At 40.1% G+C, this 13,278-nt stretch overlaps 1 protein-coding gene across 1 annotated transcript in view; it reads left to right on the top strand.

Moving 5' to 3' along the window:
- LOC148834856 (cartilage acidic protein 1-like) overlaps positions 1–11,460 on the top strand; it is a 40,366-nt gene extending 28,906 nt beyond the window's left edge. The window contains exons 14-16 of the mRNA XM_088916579.1: positions 1,260–1,403; positions 9,938–10,057; positions 10,744–11,460. Of these exons, the coding sequence (XP_088772705.1) occupies positions 1,260–1,403; positions 9,938–10,057; positions 10,744–10,874 (395 nt within the window). The 3' untranslated portion in view covers positions 10,875–11,460. The remainder of the gene's footprint in view (positions 1–1,259; positions 1,404–9,937; positions 10,058–10,743) is intronic.
- Positions 11,461–13,278: the final 1,818 nt, after the last annotated feature.

Genomic DNA, 13,278 nt, shown 5'->3' with positions numbered 1-13,278 from the left:
TTCTCCTGCTGTCTTGCATAAACCTTCTTCCTCCTTTTGCAGAATACCCCAATGACTGGACCATATTAAATACACATTATTACAGCTATTACTCTTGAATTCTGTGCTATGGTCAGTGTTATTCTGCACAAACACATTTACCATTAATCCAAGTCTCTTCCTGTCCCAAAGTTCCTCTGTCTTTGCATTAACCAATGTATCAAAGCAATATTCCCATTCTCCTTTATCTGTTGGATTGCTCAGAGAAAAGATAAAGAGTGCCCAACACCAGTTCTGGAGCAAGGTGGCCCAATGGGTGTTTGTTGGTCTCTTTAAATCAACAATGCCATAAGAGCTAGGAAGATTTATCAAAATGAACTAACCAAACCAATAATTACTTCAAATGAGAGTTTAAGAGCTAAATTGGAAAGAAACTCTACAGCTACAGCAGCCCTCCATGACTGGGGTTGGGCAGCCCTTGCTTATACAGTACATATGTGTACTTATTTGACTATTTTCTTTGCACATTATTTTATATGCTGTGTCCTTAAAATGTATTCATCCCCATGAAATATGAGCAACAAACAATAAAAGAATGAGTGATAATGTGTCTTAAAATTCTAAAAATGTCATACCATAATCATAATAGCATTAAACAGGTTAGTTATTTTTCAGAATTAACTTTATACCTAAAAGCACAACGTTCACATTTATACAGACTTCTATTCCTTTATATAAAATCCCAAACAAACCAGTCTAGAGTAACATCCAGCTCTTTGGAAAGTGCAATGGAAGACTCTGGAACTGTATAGAAAGCTCTGAAGGTTTCCCTGGGTAATAAAAGGAAGTAAAACATGGGAGACATTCAGTAATAGTATGTGGATGAAGTCTGACCTGGAGGAGTGGTCAAAACTCTCCCGTAAGAAGTCCCAGAACCTCATAGCTCACCAAGGGATGTGTTTTGTCAGTGAATTCCGTGCCAGAGGAGGATTTACAAAACACTAACTACAGAGGTGTTAATGTGACCCTTTGGTTTTCTGTACCAAGAATACAAAAAATCTGACTTTCTGTGTGCAATGCACTAATAATTACAGTACACTATTTTTTTGTTGAAAGCAAGGAACATTATCCAATCAACAAACCTTTATTGTGTGAGGTTTTTTTGTTCCTAATTCATCAGGGGCATGAATTTGGAGGGCACGATAAGACCACACTGTTCTGTGCTACTGGCCGTGAGTTGTGCTGTCAGACCCCAACCCCTGCATCCCTATCTCCCATAGACGTAGATGAATGCACCCAATTTCCTTCTGTGTGTACCCGTGATCGGCCCGTCTGTGTCAACACCTACGGAGGCTACAAGTGTCGCTCCAACAAGCGGTGCAGCCAGGGGTACGAGCCCAGTGAGGATGGGACAGCCTGTGTGGGTGAGTGGGGACAGGGCTGGGGGCCATTATGGGCTTGAGGCTCTGGACTGTCATGATCACAAGCTCTGTCACCCTCCATCTCGCTAAAGAACCTCACGGCCCTCGAGTCTGATGGTTTTTATGGATGAAACAGGTCCATCCTCTGTACTCCGGGACTGCTTCTATTCACTGAACCCTGAAACTCTCCATCCTTACGTTTCAAGTGAACTCAAGTCTGAAGTGAGGCAAACCCTTTTCTCTCTTGCTTTCCCCTGCAGCTCAGATTGCTTACTTTGGGGGGAATCGCTCATCATCCTCCAGGCTCTCTGCTCGTCTCTCCCAGCTCTCTCTCCCTCTGTTGGGCTTCACTGTGTGGCTCCAGGCCTGAGCACCACAGTCTCTCTGATCCCAGGACCCCCAGAGCTGCTCCTTCTGGCCACTAGAGAATCTGCTCCTAGACGAACACTTCATGGCAGGACAGCTCCAGTGGTCGAGTTGTTCCCCAAGGACCAGGTTCCTTACAGTTCCCCTGTCATCCTTCCTGGAGCCTTTATATTAAACTGAGCATGCCCGCTGTGTGCAAGGAATCTGTTTCTGGGACTGTTGTATTGTTTCCCACAACTGTCTCCCCATGTCAACTAGATCTGCTGGCCTCCTCACCTCAGCCAATGTGTGATGCATGACCTGTGCATATAATGGCCCAGCCTTCTTCACACATGAGTGACATTTAAAGAAAAAAAAAAGTTTGGTTTTGTTATTTCTTGTCCATCTCACTGACATTTTGTCTTGCTGGTGCTGTTAGCAGGAAGGCAACGGAGTTGACAACAACATTGAGGAAGTGTTTGTCTCCTCTTTGATATTACAAAAATTACAGTAAGAGGTAGGGATTCCCATATTTCTACTGACTTGCATTTCAAGTTCAGCTTGATGTAGAGAGCTACATAGCTGCCACAATGTTTCTCCATTACTTTCCTCTGACAGATACAATACATGAACAGAGGAAAAACACAGGGAGGAGTGTTTCTTATTATCTTCTGTCAGTAGTCAGCAGTATGATGACACCCTTGAAATTGTATATTAATTCTGAACACTTTCATACCAAAAGTATTGCCTTCCAAAAAAATATCCTTTGCATTCTGCATTATTAAGATCTATATAAATCAGATCTATAGAACACCTAAACAATTTCTGCCTTCACTTCCTTCAAATAACAGACCTATTTAAAATGTGTGCAACCTGATATTACTGTACATTTTACTGGGCAGTATTGTTATAAATTTTACAGGAGGTTGTGCTTAAATCTCCAATGTCTACAATAATGACAAGTAACTATGGAAATGCTGCATAATGTTAATTTAAATAATTCAAAAGGAAAACAAAGGGAAAATGGTGAAAAATCTTCAGTTAATAATGAAATAAAATGGTCTGTGTAAACACACCAAGCTTTTTATACATTTTATTTTAAAGCCTCAATCTGTTTAAAATATCCATGCTTATGCAACATATCTTAATAAGTACTCATTACAATGGGTGTTCAATACAGCTGTTTTACAACAGTCTAGAGATGGCTTTTCCAGATATCTTTTGAAATTCCTGCAGTACACTTTATTTTTTGGTGGAAACAAAAAATAGGGAACAACCACTGAAAATGCTATGAACAGTAATTGGACTGTTACTTGAAATAGTTGGCAGTTTAATCTCTCAAGCGAAAAAATCAAAATATTAGTTTAGGCTCTCCTTCAGACATTTTTTTGTCTCTAGAGCAGAATCCCTTTATGTTAAATGGCCATTGGCTCGTGATTGACTGGAAATTATTTGCACAATGAGAAACGCACACCCGCATTCCTGTTCATTACCAAGGAAAGGTCCTCCATAGACCCCTTTTTTTTGTCTCCAATGCACAGGCTTTAATAAGATGTGATTTGTGCTGTCTTCAAGCACCCAAAAACATACCCCAAATGAAAAATAAAATGAAATTAGATACTGTGTTGGCTAGTGCAGTGCAGACCTCCTTTTAGATACATCAAATAAACAAGGATTCATTGCCTAATGTATAAAGACATGAAGAAATCGTAGGTGATGTCTAAATAAATAATGTGATTAACTGAAAGAAACTGCAAGCACTGGAGTACTTATTGCACTAACTCAACACAGAGTCCATTTGGCACAATGTACAGTAATGTTAGTACCTAGAGTCTGAAAAGGAGAAATATTTTTCAGAATAAGGTTCCTTAGTGGCTCCTTGTTGGGTCTACGTGATAGCTTTATTCTCTGTTCACAATAAGAAGTCCTGTCACCTTCTGGACTGAAACGCTAAACAAGGTCTATACTTCCAATGGTTTTGAGTTCACAGCCTTCCCCTGTGTTTTCCACATGGCTTTAAAAACACAAATACAGTGAAGCAGCATAGAAACCTCTTTCCTGAAAATGTCAAATCCTTCAAACATTCTTTATGTTGCTTTCAGTGTTAGTTCGCGGTTTTTAAGAAATACATTCTTTTTAAAACACTTTTGGTTTGGTGTAGTAGGAAACATTGGACTATTCATTTAATAAACAGCTATATTTTTGCAGAATGAAGTTTGTGGAAGATATTCCCGTGTGAAATAAAAAGTGAAATCTGCACCTCAGCCGAGTCCTTCTGTTCAGAGTGAAGCCCTGGGCCTCAAGAGAAGGGCAGACCAGACACTGACACACTTACAGTACCTGAATGTTGAAGGTGCTCCTCAAACCCTCAGTAACCCTTCAGCAGCACTGTTCTCTCAGACCAGTCAGGAATCAGGGGCCAAGTGCAGAATGTTTCCAATAGCAGCACCTTACCGTTTTCCCACATCACTTTAAGCCACGCAGGTGGCACTGGAGATTCAAGGACGGCAGATTAGCTTCCTTAGGAGGGTGAAAACTGCAAGAGCCAGCTGGCGGGAGGACTCCTTCATCCTCTGTGAACCACGTAGAAGATCACCAACAGTGGGGTGAAACGTGCGCCACAGTGCGAGGGGAATGTCAGGCAGGGAGGCCACTGTATGTCAACATGTCTCTGGGGAATACTCACCTGTAGTTAAGTCCAACATAGCTGATGACCCTTTCCTTCAAAATCAATTAATCAAAAAGATTAATCTTTCAAGGTTGTTCATGGAAAAGAACAGCACTTTGGTCACTGGCCAGTTTTCTTCTTCATTAGCTCATTAACGTTGGAGTAAAGTCATTTCTGGTTCTGCCCAAAGTACTATGAATAAATGCTCAAATATTACAGGGACAGTGAAATAGAATACAGTAACCTTCTGGCTTGAATGTCTAAGAGTAAACTGATAATTATTTTAGAGCCTACCATTTTTTTTTACTTGTTTAAATAGAGATTTAGAAATTGATTAAAAGACAATAGTTCTCAGGTCAATAATTCTCAATAGTTCTCAGAACAATTAACAATTGCCGAAATACTCTAAATGCTATGCGCAGAGGTATAGAGTATGTCTTTTTAAAAAAAAAGGGGGTCAGAGAATTTAGTTTAGAAGATTGTTTTAACTTTTATGATGAGAAAACCCTATCCACATCTTTTCATGTATTGCCTGTGACAATCCACAAAATATGACAAAATATGTCAGTTTTGATGCAGTGGGACAGAAAAATGATTATCTGTATTCAAGAGGAAATTGCAGTTTGGCCTATATCTTGGGAAAGAAAATTTCTCCCAAATTTGTAATTTTTCCCCATGAGTCAGAAATACTCAGAAGTTACTGTACACTTATTTGAAGCTGAATCTGGACTGATTTTGTTTCTCGGCAAAGCATGTGTTGCGGCATAAAATTTATTTACAGCTTTCTCTCTGTATTGATCTGCATCAAAAATTAGGGAACATGCCAATGCGACAAAACAGATTTATTGTCAGATGGCGAGACAAGATATTGAGAAGCTATAAAATGGCTGTAGTTTGGCATTATTCTGGAGATAGGAGTTGGGCTTTTACAATCACTTACTTCTCAGCTACTGTATATGTAGGTCTAGAGAGACTTCAAAAAGCATGCAAGTCAGTAAATGGAAAATGTTTGCAATTTAAACAAGTCAAATTTAAACAAGTCAAATATAAACTGAAACTTTGAAGTCTTATTATAGAACAAGCACAAATTCAAGTTGTTTGGTAGAGACTAGAAAGCGCAGAAAGAAATTTCCTACATGTCCGGATGCTGGGATGAGCAAGGTCAGGCCAGGTCACACTCAACAATAAAATTTGTAAAAGACACCTTGTGGAAGAATTTGGCACTGGTCAAATCAGCAGAGGTTTCAGAAGTGCTGTGTGGCGTGGAGCTCAGATTAAAGAGATATCAAGCTTCTAAGTGGAAGTCTGCCGACAGGAGCCCCCGGGCGATTGTGAGGGAAGGATTCTGTTATCTCATAAGCAAGGAACATACTTCAAAGACGAACAGATGGAGCGTGCTGAGGAAAGCTGGAGAGACAGAGGAAATACTTGTAGACAAACAGGCAGAAATAGCCCAGAGATAAAAAATCATGTATGAGTAGTGGGGATAAAAAGAAATTATTTTAATCAATTCCCCTCCACAGGGCTCTGTAATGTAAAACTAGCGTAAGCAATTGAAAAGTACAGTACCTTGTTTAATCCAAAGAAGATGTCTGGAACCTTTGCCCTTATTCAGGTCTAACACATTAATTCCTAGCTTGGATTCTTTGTCAGAGACTTTTTCTATGCTTGCTTTTTTGTTGGTAGGTAAGGTCTGTAATTCAAATGAAGTCAGAAAATAAGGGACAATAGTTAAAACCACCTTAATCATAATGTCATCATTTGTAAGCACCATATACAGTAGTACAGTGAAAAGTCCTGTTAGGGTGCACACTCTGCTGTCATTATGGGTCGTTATACTGTGTACAAGGAAAGTGGAGGAGGAAGGTTGTGAGGGTGAATGGGAGATTAGATCTGAGGAAGGTAATCCAAACAGACTGGGCTGTTGTGATGCAAGGCCTCTCTGTCTGTTTGTTGTCTTTGAATGCAACATTAGATTCCTAAAGCACTCATTCAGCCTTTGAAGATGTAGCATGAAGGAGAAGTCTTTTCTGGTATGTGGTGTGAGGGAGCCCTTGGCAAGGTGCACTCTGCGAGGGCCAGGAGGAACAGAACAGGGAGAACAGAACATACGCCACACAGGCATCTCTGTTTACTCAGGTGCTGACCTCTGGTTATTGACAGGCAAGTTGCCAAACATGACAGACCCACAAGAGGCACTGACTCCATCTTCAGGCTGAAGAATAGCTGGGATGCCCTCGTATAACTCCTGGGAAGCAAGGGACAAGGCAGCACTGATTAGAAAACCGGCTGGGTTCTGGTCTGCTTAGTCTCTATAGAACTTATGACAACCTTCATTCTGAGGTTCTAATTAATTAATGACGACCATGTGCTTCATCTGTCTGTTAAGGTCATTAAGCCATGTGTACAATAAACATGCATATTATTCATAAGAGGCCAGATGTTTGTTCAGCAGACAGGAAATTTTGTATGGAATCAGGTATTTTCTCTTTTAACTGAACGCTTCATGTGTGCCCAGATGGCACAATGTTATATTTCCAAGCGCACAGTATCCGACAAGTGGAATGAGTGCTCCATGCTCTTCTGGCAACTGAGATGGCATGACTGGAGCTGATAAGAAAAATTCAATTCATCAATCCACAATGATCCAATCCACTGACTAATAAACTGTTATGTGCCAATGTAGTAACTGCAAGATAAAATGATCTAGAATATTACAGGGAAAGCAACTAATTACTGGATTATCTTTTTAATGCTTAAATAATTGTCATGAATTTCGAACCACACTCGTATGTAGAAAGTCCTTTAAACCAAATTTGTATGGCATTTTTGCTCTTAAAGAATGACCCTATGTGGAGGTGCAAGCGAGGAGCTGCCACCAGAGAAAGGGAGAGTGAGGGAAAGTGAGGTCCCTACTAATGTCCTGCTGCTGGCTGGTCTAATCAGAGCAGCATCTGAGCATTGATGAGGGTGCTGACTGACTGGCAGTGATCCTCAAAAGAAGTGGGTGTCACAGCTCATAGCTCATGGCTGAGGCATGCCGCTATCTTCTGCTCCAGCCCCCCCCAGGAAGAACTGCGGTGCCTTTCAGGGGAGCTCTACCATGGCAGCGACACACGAGCGTGCCCCGAAAGGAGCACTGCGCTCCGAGGCGGTGCGCTTCAGCCATAGCAAGAGCACAGAGAGCTGATGCAATACCACCTGTGCATGACTTCAGGTTTAAAAGCACATAAACAGACATCTCCCTCACCCCTTGCTTTTAACAAGCATTTTTCAATTCTCTGCAAAAAATAAACAAAAGATTAATCCTGAATGTATGAATACAATAATCGAATTATGTAAACAGATAAGTACTGTACTGAATATGTGTAAGGATATTACGTCCTGGTTATTTTACATGAGAAAATACTGTACATGCTGGAATTGCTTTGATAAAACCATACAATGCTAAATGACATGAACCCCATTGCTAAAAAACAATAAGCCTACAATACACAGTACATAGCATGAGACAAACAAGACAGCGAATAGGAACAGATAACATACAGCACACTGGGACTTGCATTCCAGTGCAACTGATGTGATTCTATCAATTTTAAAAGCATCAGAAATCATGTGTGGGCACTAATTAATCATCATCTGTCCATGTTACCAAATGGTAAAACAAGCCAGAGAGCTTTTCTTCTAATGTCAAGAGTCAGTGAATTATGAATAACTAAAAACTCTCTAAGAAAAGGTATACTGTCATTCTTTGAAGAAAGCCCTGCAGGCAGTAACTGCAGTGTTCAATGTTCTTCTCTGGCAAAGAGTGCAAGCAAATTGTAATTTATTTTGTAATTTAGAACCGGTGTTCAAAGAAGAGTTAAAAACTCAAACCACAAATTCACAGATAAAGCTTCTGTCAAAGTATTTACTGTAGAAGACAATCCAAGACAAGGCAAGGTTAAACTCTGAAAATCCAGCACAGCCAGGCACAATGTGGAAGCTTAGAAGGTTCCATTATATTTGCAAAAATGATTTTTTCAATGCCTTTCATAGGTAGCTGTTGGAACCATTTAGCACATTTCAGTAAACAGCTCCCACAAACCTCACAGCAGACTGTGGCTGTCTGTTCACGCACTTGGAATCTCATTGAAAGGAATAAAGGCCCAAAGGAAATTATCAAAAAAAAAACCTGAATGAAGTTGCTAAAATCCATGGCTTTTATACAAGGCCTGTAGGGAGGAGAAGCTTTTTCCATTACAAAAATCTCCAAATAACTTGGACCTTTCTCACAAAATAAAAAGAACCTTGGCTGAAACAAGACAGGCATAATAAACCAGATCAGAACAGCTCTGAAACATGTGCTTCTCTTAAATCATAGGATATAACGCACTGTACAGCCATCTGCATTAATGGCAGATAGACAGCATAAGAAAGGTTACAAAAGGGAAGAGATTTTGCCTGGTTTGTTGCCAATTAACTTAATGATTCAGAACTTACAACAAGGAATTTCTTTAAGGATCCTACAGAAGTATAAGGATGTTGGTTCTAAATTCACATGACAGAGTAAAGGTGTCTGTCATTAATATTACTCATGTTAATTTCTATTTAAGACTCCAAGTCTGTGTTTTGATCCCTGAATTTGAAGGCTTGGTCAATGCCATTTATCAGGACAAATTACGGTAAGTTATTTTATAATGGGCATGTTTTAACATGTACTTCTGGAAGAGGTGTTAGTGGGAGTATTAGGGGTGGTGCAGTGGCTAAGGATCTGCCCCTGTGGCTGGAAGGTTACTGGTTCATATCCTGCGGCCGGCGGAGGAATCTTATTCAGTTGGGCCCCTGAGCAAGGCCCTTAGGCCCAGCTGCTCCAGGAGCGCTGTACAATGGCTGACCCTGTGCTCTGACCCCAAGCTTCTCTACCTGTCTGTGTGTCTCATGGAGAGCAAAGCTGGGGTATGTGAAAAGACAAATTCCTAATACAAGAAATTGTATATGGCCAATAAAGTGATCTTATCTTACCGTGCGGTCTGTGTGGGTCCTAATGCCTCAGTATAGTGACAGAGAGACTATAATGTAAAAAAGGCGCCATCCATCAGATGAGATTTAAAACTGAGGTCCTGACTCTCTGTAGTCATTAAAAACCTCAGGGCATTTCTTGAAAAGAGTAGGGGTGTTAATCTCGTTGTCCTGGCCAAATTTACCTCTGGTCTTTATCAATAATGGCTTCTTGATCATTTCCATCTATGACTTGGCTTCATTACTCTGCTCTCTTCCCCACTAATAGCTGGTGTTTGGTAAATGTACTGGTACACTTTGGCTGCCAGTGCATTATCCAGGTGGGACTACAAATTGGTGGTGGTGGAGGGGAGTTCCCATTACTTGTGAAGCTCTTTGAGTGGACTGTGCAGAAAAGTGCCACATAAGTGTAAGGAATTATTAATCTTATGATGGTTTTAATCCATTGGTATTGTTAAGTTAAAGCAGAGGCAATAATAAATACCATGAAAGACAGAGAGTAAGTCAGAGTCCTCTCTTCCAGATGTGGACGAGTGCTCTCTGGGCTTGAGTGAATGCAGTCACAGGTGCACCAACACAGAGGGGTCCTTCTCCTGCCAGTGTTTTTCTGGGTACAGACTCACTCCCTCCGGCCAGTGCGAGGGTAAGTGGCATTTTCTTATACACAGACTTACTGTTGTGTATTTTCCACACTCTGTTCCTTTCAAATGCTATGAAATTCTGAAAAATTATATACTGTAGCCTGGCTCATACCAACCAGGAGAGATGATTGCAGGTTCTTACAAAGCAGTAATAATAAATGTGAAATGCACTCCACAGAGATATGAAACAAAATGACAGCAAAAGTGGATTTTATAACCTTCAAGGGCCAAAATGCCCTTTTGCTGTTCTGTGAAATTACTTTCCCCTGCAGAGAGCTTTTTGATAGTCTTATCCAGTGTAGGCTGATGTTACATGGGAAAAGAGCATTTGAACAAAACAAACCATGCTGTTTGTGTGTTATTGACTGTTGCCCTGATAGCTTGAACACCAACTTGACATTCATAAATCAAAGTGGAATTAAACTACACAAAAACAGCCTGTTTAAAAATAGGAAATATTGAGAACTAGAATGTTTTCACTTCTTAGTATTGCAAAGGTGATTAAAATGGTTATGAAATGCCCTTTATACAAATGATTTGAAAACCCCAATCAGGTTTTACAAATAATTTCTAGACCAGGCTCTCATTTTTCTCCTTTTGCAAATTGAACAGAAGGATGGCTGGTGCACAGCTGTAGGAAGACGGCCGTGCCTGCACTGTCATTCACTGCGTGTCTCTGTGGTTCCAGATGTGGACGAGTGCAGGGAGCAGAATGAAGCGTGTGAGCATATCTGCCACAATGACCAGGGCTCCTTCCACTGCCACTGCCAGCCGGGCTTCAAGCTAGCAGCTGACAAAAAGAGCTGCCAGAGAGCCTAGGACCCTACTCGTGAACCTCAGCTCTCTCTCTCTCTCTCTCTGCAGGGAAAACGACTTCCCTGTCTGGGCTTTTCTTGCTTAAAATGATTATCTCAGCTGTCGATGCCTGAGGTATTTTTCGGCTCTGTGTTCGCCTTTGCAGTTCTTAGAGAAAATGTGTTTTAATATTCAAGAAATTTTATCTGAATGTTATCTGTCTGTTCTGAATAACACTGCTGGCTGTATTGGTGCCTGGTGTTAGAAAGGGGCAGGGGGCTCTGTGGAACGTTTCCCAGATGACCAAGTACTGAACAGTATGTCACTTACAAAACAGACCAAGAAGACCATTATATTCTTCTTATTATTATTATTTGACAAGCCTCCTAACCAACTGTTCCAGGTTGATCTTTAAACTTCAGAATAGCAAAACATTTATGAAGTTATACACTATAAAAAAACCAACAGTGTTCAGTACAAAGAATGGAAAATACAAGAATACTTTAAAATGTTACAGATAATGGTGAAACTATTGGAAAAGCATCTGAAAACAGTGGCATTGTTTTAAGAAATCTTGTTTAATAATAAACTTGTACTTTTTTGGTCTGGCTTCCTCTGTGAAAGGTGGCACTTTTATTAACTGGACACATACAGTAAAAGCATTACGTGAGCAATGCAGTAACAAAATCTATTTCATGGAATTTATACAGCGCAGGATTGTAACGTAATCAGCATTACTTTGACAATATATTCTGCTATACAGAGGCTAAACACGTTTAGTATCCAGCCAAAAATCCTCACCTAATCAACCATGGCACCACATAGGCTGAGATACCAGCCTGTTTCTGACAGCGATATACTGTAGATTTGCACGTCAGGGCATTCTGGCCTCATGTCATTGCCCTGAGGTGGGCAGCAAGCATGACTGTGGCCCATAATGGCCCAAGTGTGCAATTCCACACAGGGCCAAACTGGATGCCCTCCCTGGGCCTATGCCTAGGGGTGGAATGATCTAGATGTGCAGACCCGGTTTCCACAGCATGGGCTGTCAGTTATTTTGGGCCAGTGGTGCTGAACCATCCTGCTATAAAAAGGCTGAGCACAAGCTAGAGCACTTCTACTGTATATACTGTAGATAAATGAATTTCTTACTTAATGCCAATAAAAGCTGTCACTTTTATTATAGAATTGCAAATATTGCAGAATACTAGTTAAATATTTGATATATATATTTACTTATAAAAAAGTTTGATGACTGATAGATTAGTAACTTGCAAGTACTCTACAATTTCATGTATACGTAAACAACATTTCAGTACAGAATCATTATGGTCATTCAGCATAATCAATATTTCGTTAACTGTCAGCGAACAATACTAAATTTTCATTTCTTAAAACTTTCGGAGACCGCAGGTCTTCTTGGCGGGGCTTTTATTGGCGGCGTCCGAAATAAATCTACTCTTAAGTACCGTAAATGATTATGTAAATTACCACTCTTAGCAACGGTTTCACGATTTATCGATTTTTTGCACTTCACTTTTAAGAATCCTAACTTACTCCGCAGACTTACTGTTCGTCTTAAGTGAGATGGAAACGACACACTACCATTTCAATGCAGATATTTGATACCAATAAATATATTGGTAACTAAAAGCCCAAAAGTCGTGCCTTGCCCTTTTCAGTTCAGTTTGTTAGAGGCTCAAGTTACAAGCGTCTTTCCTTCCATTCTCCGTCGCTGTTAAGGGAAATAACCATTAAACACAGCTCCTCATCCTCCACTGCTGGGTCTCCACGCCTCTTATACGCCATAAGCGTATATTACAATTATTGTATACTACAATACTATTGATACACGCTTCGACTGTTTATTAAAGGTGGAAATACATTACAGTACTGTACATCTTCCAATAAATTAAAAAAATCCCACCGCAAATTTAGTCACCCTCCTTGCTTCAATTCCCCCAAAATCCCACTGACACCACTAGAGCAAAACTACTTGTGATAATTTCTTTATTCTGTCAGCTGCAGATGTATTAATTGATAAACCTTTTTTGCCCCTAAGATAATTCGTATTCCACGTCAAGAGCTTAAACAGTAACATGTGACATACTGTATATGAGAATAATACAATACAGCAACAGTACAATACCATGACACAAAACAACATTTATCAACATTGCACGCACACATTTCAATTTGTATTCGCATTCATACGGGAAAATGTATAAACTATACATATACAGTATAAAAGGAGTAGGCAGGTACAGTAATACGAGAAAAAAAAAACCGTGATATTTAGCCCAGTACTGTTAGAGTGAAGGATTAGACTGATCACAACGATATTTAGTGACTTCAAGTAAAAAAGGGAAAACACCAGAATACAAATATTTAAACAATTTATTGCTTTTAGACCGTCAGTATTAACTTA

This window comes from Atractosteus spatula, chromosome 5, assembly GCF_055471065.1.
Source record: "Atractosteus spatula isolate fAtrSpa1 chromosome 5, fAtrSpa1.hap1, whole genome shotgun sequence".
NCBI classification, from domain to species: domain Eukaryota; kingdom Metazoa; phylum Chordata; class Actinopteri; order Semionotiformes; family Lepisosteidae; genus Atractosteus; species Atractosteus spatula.
This window is presented reverse-complemented; position numbering and strand designations above follow the sequence as displayed.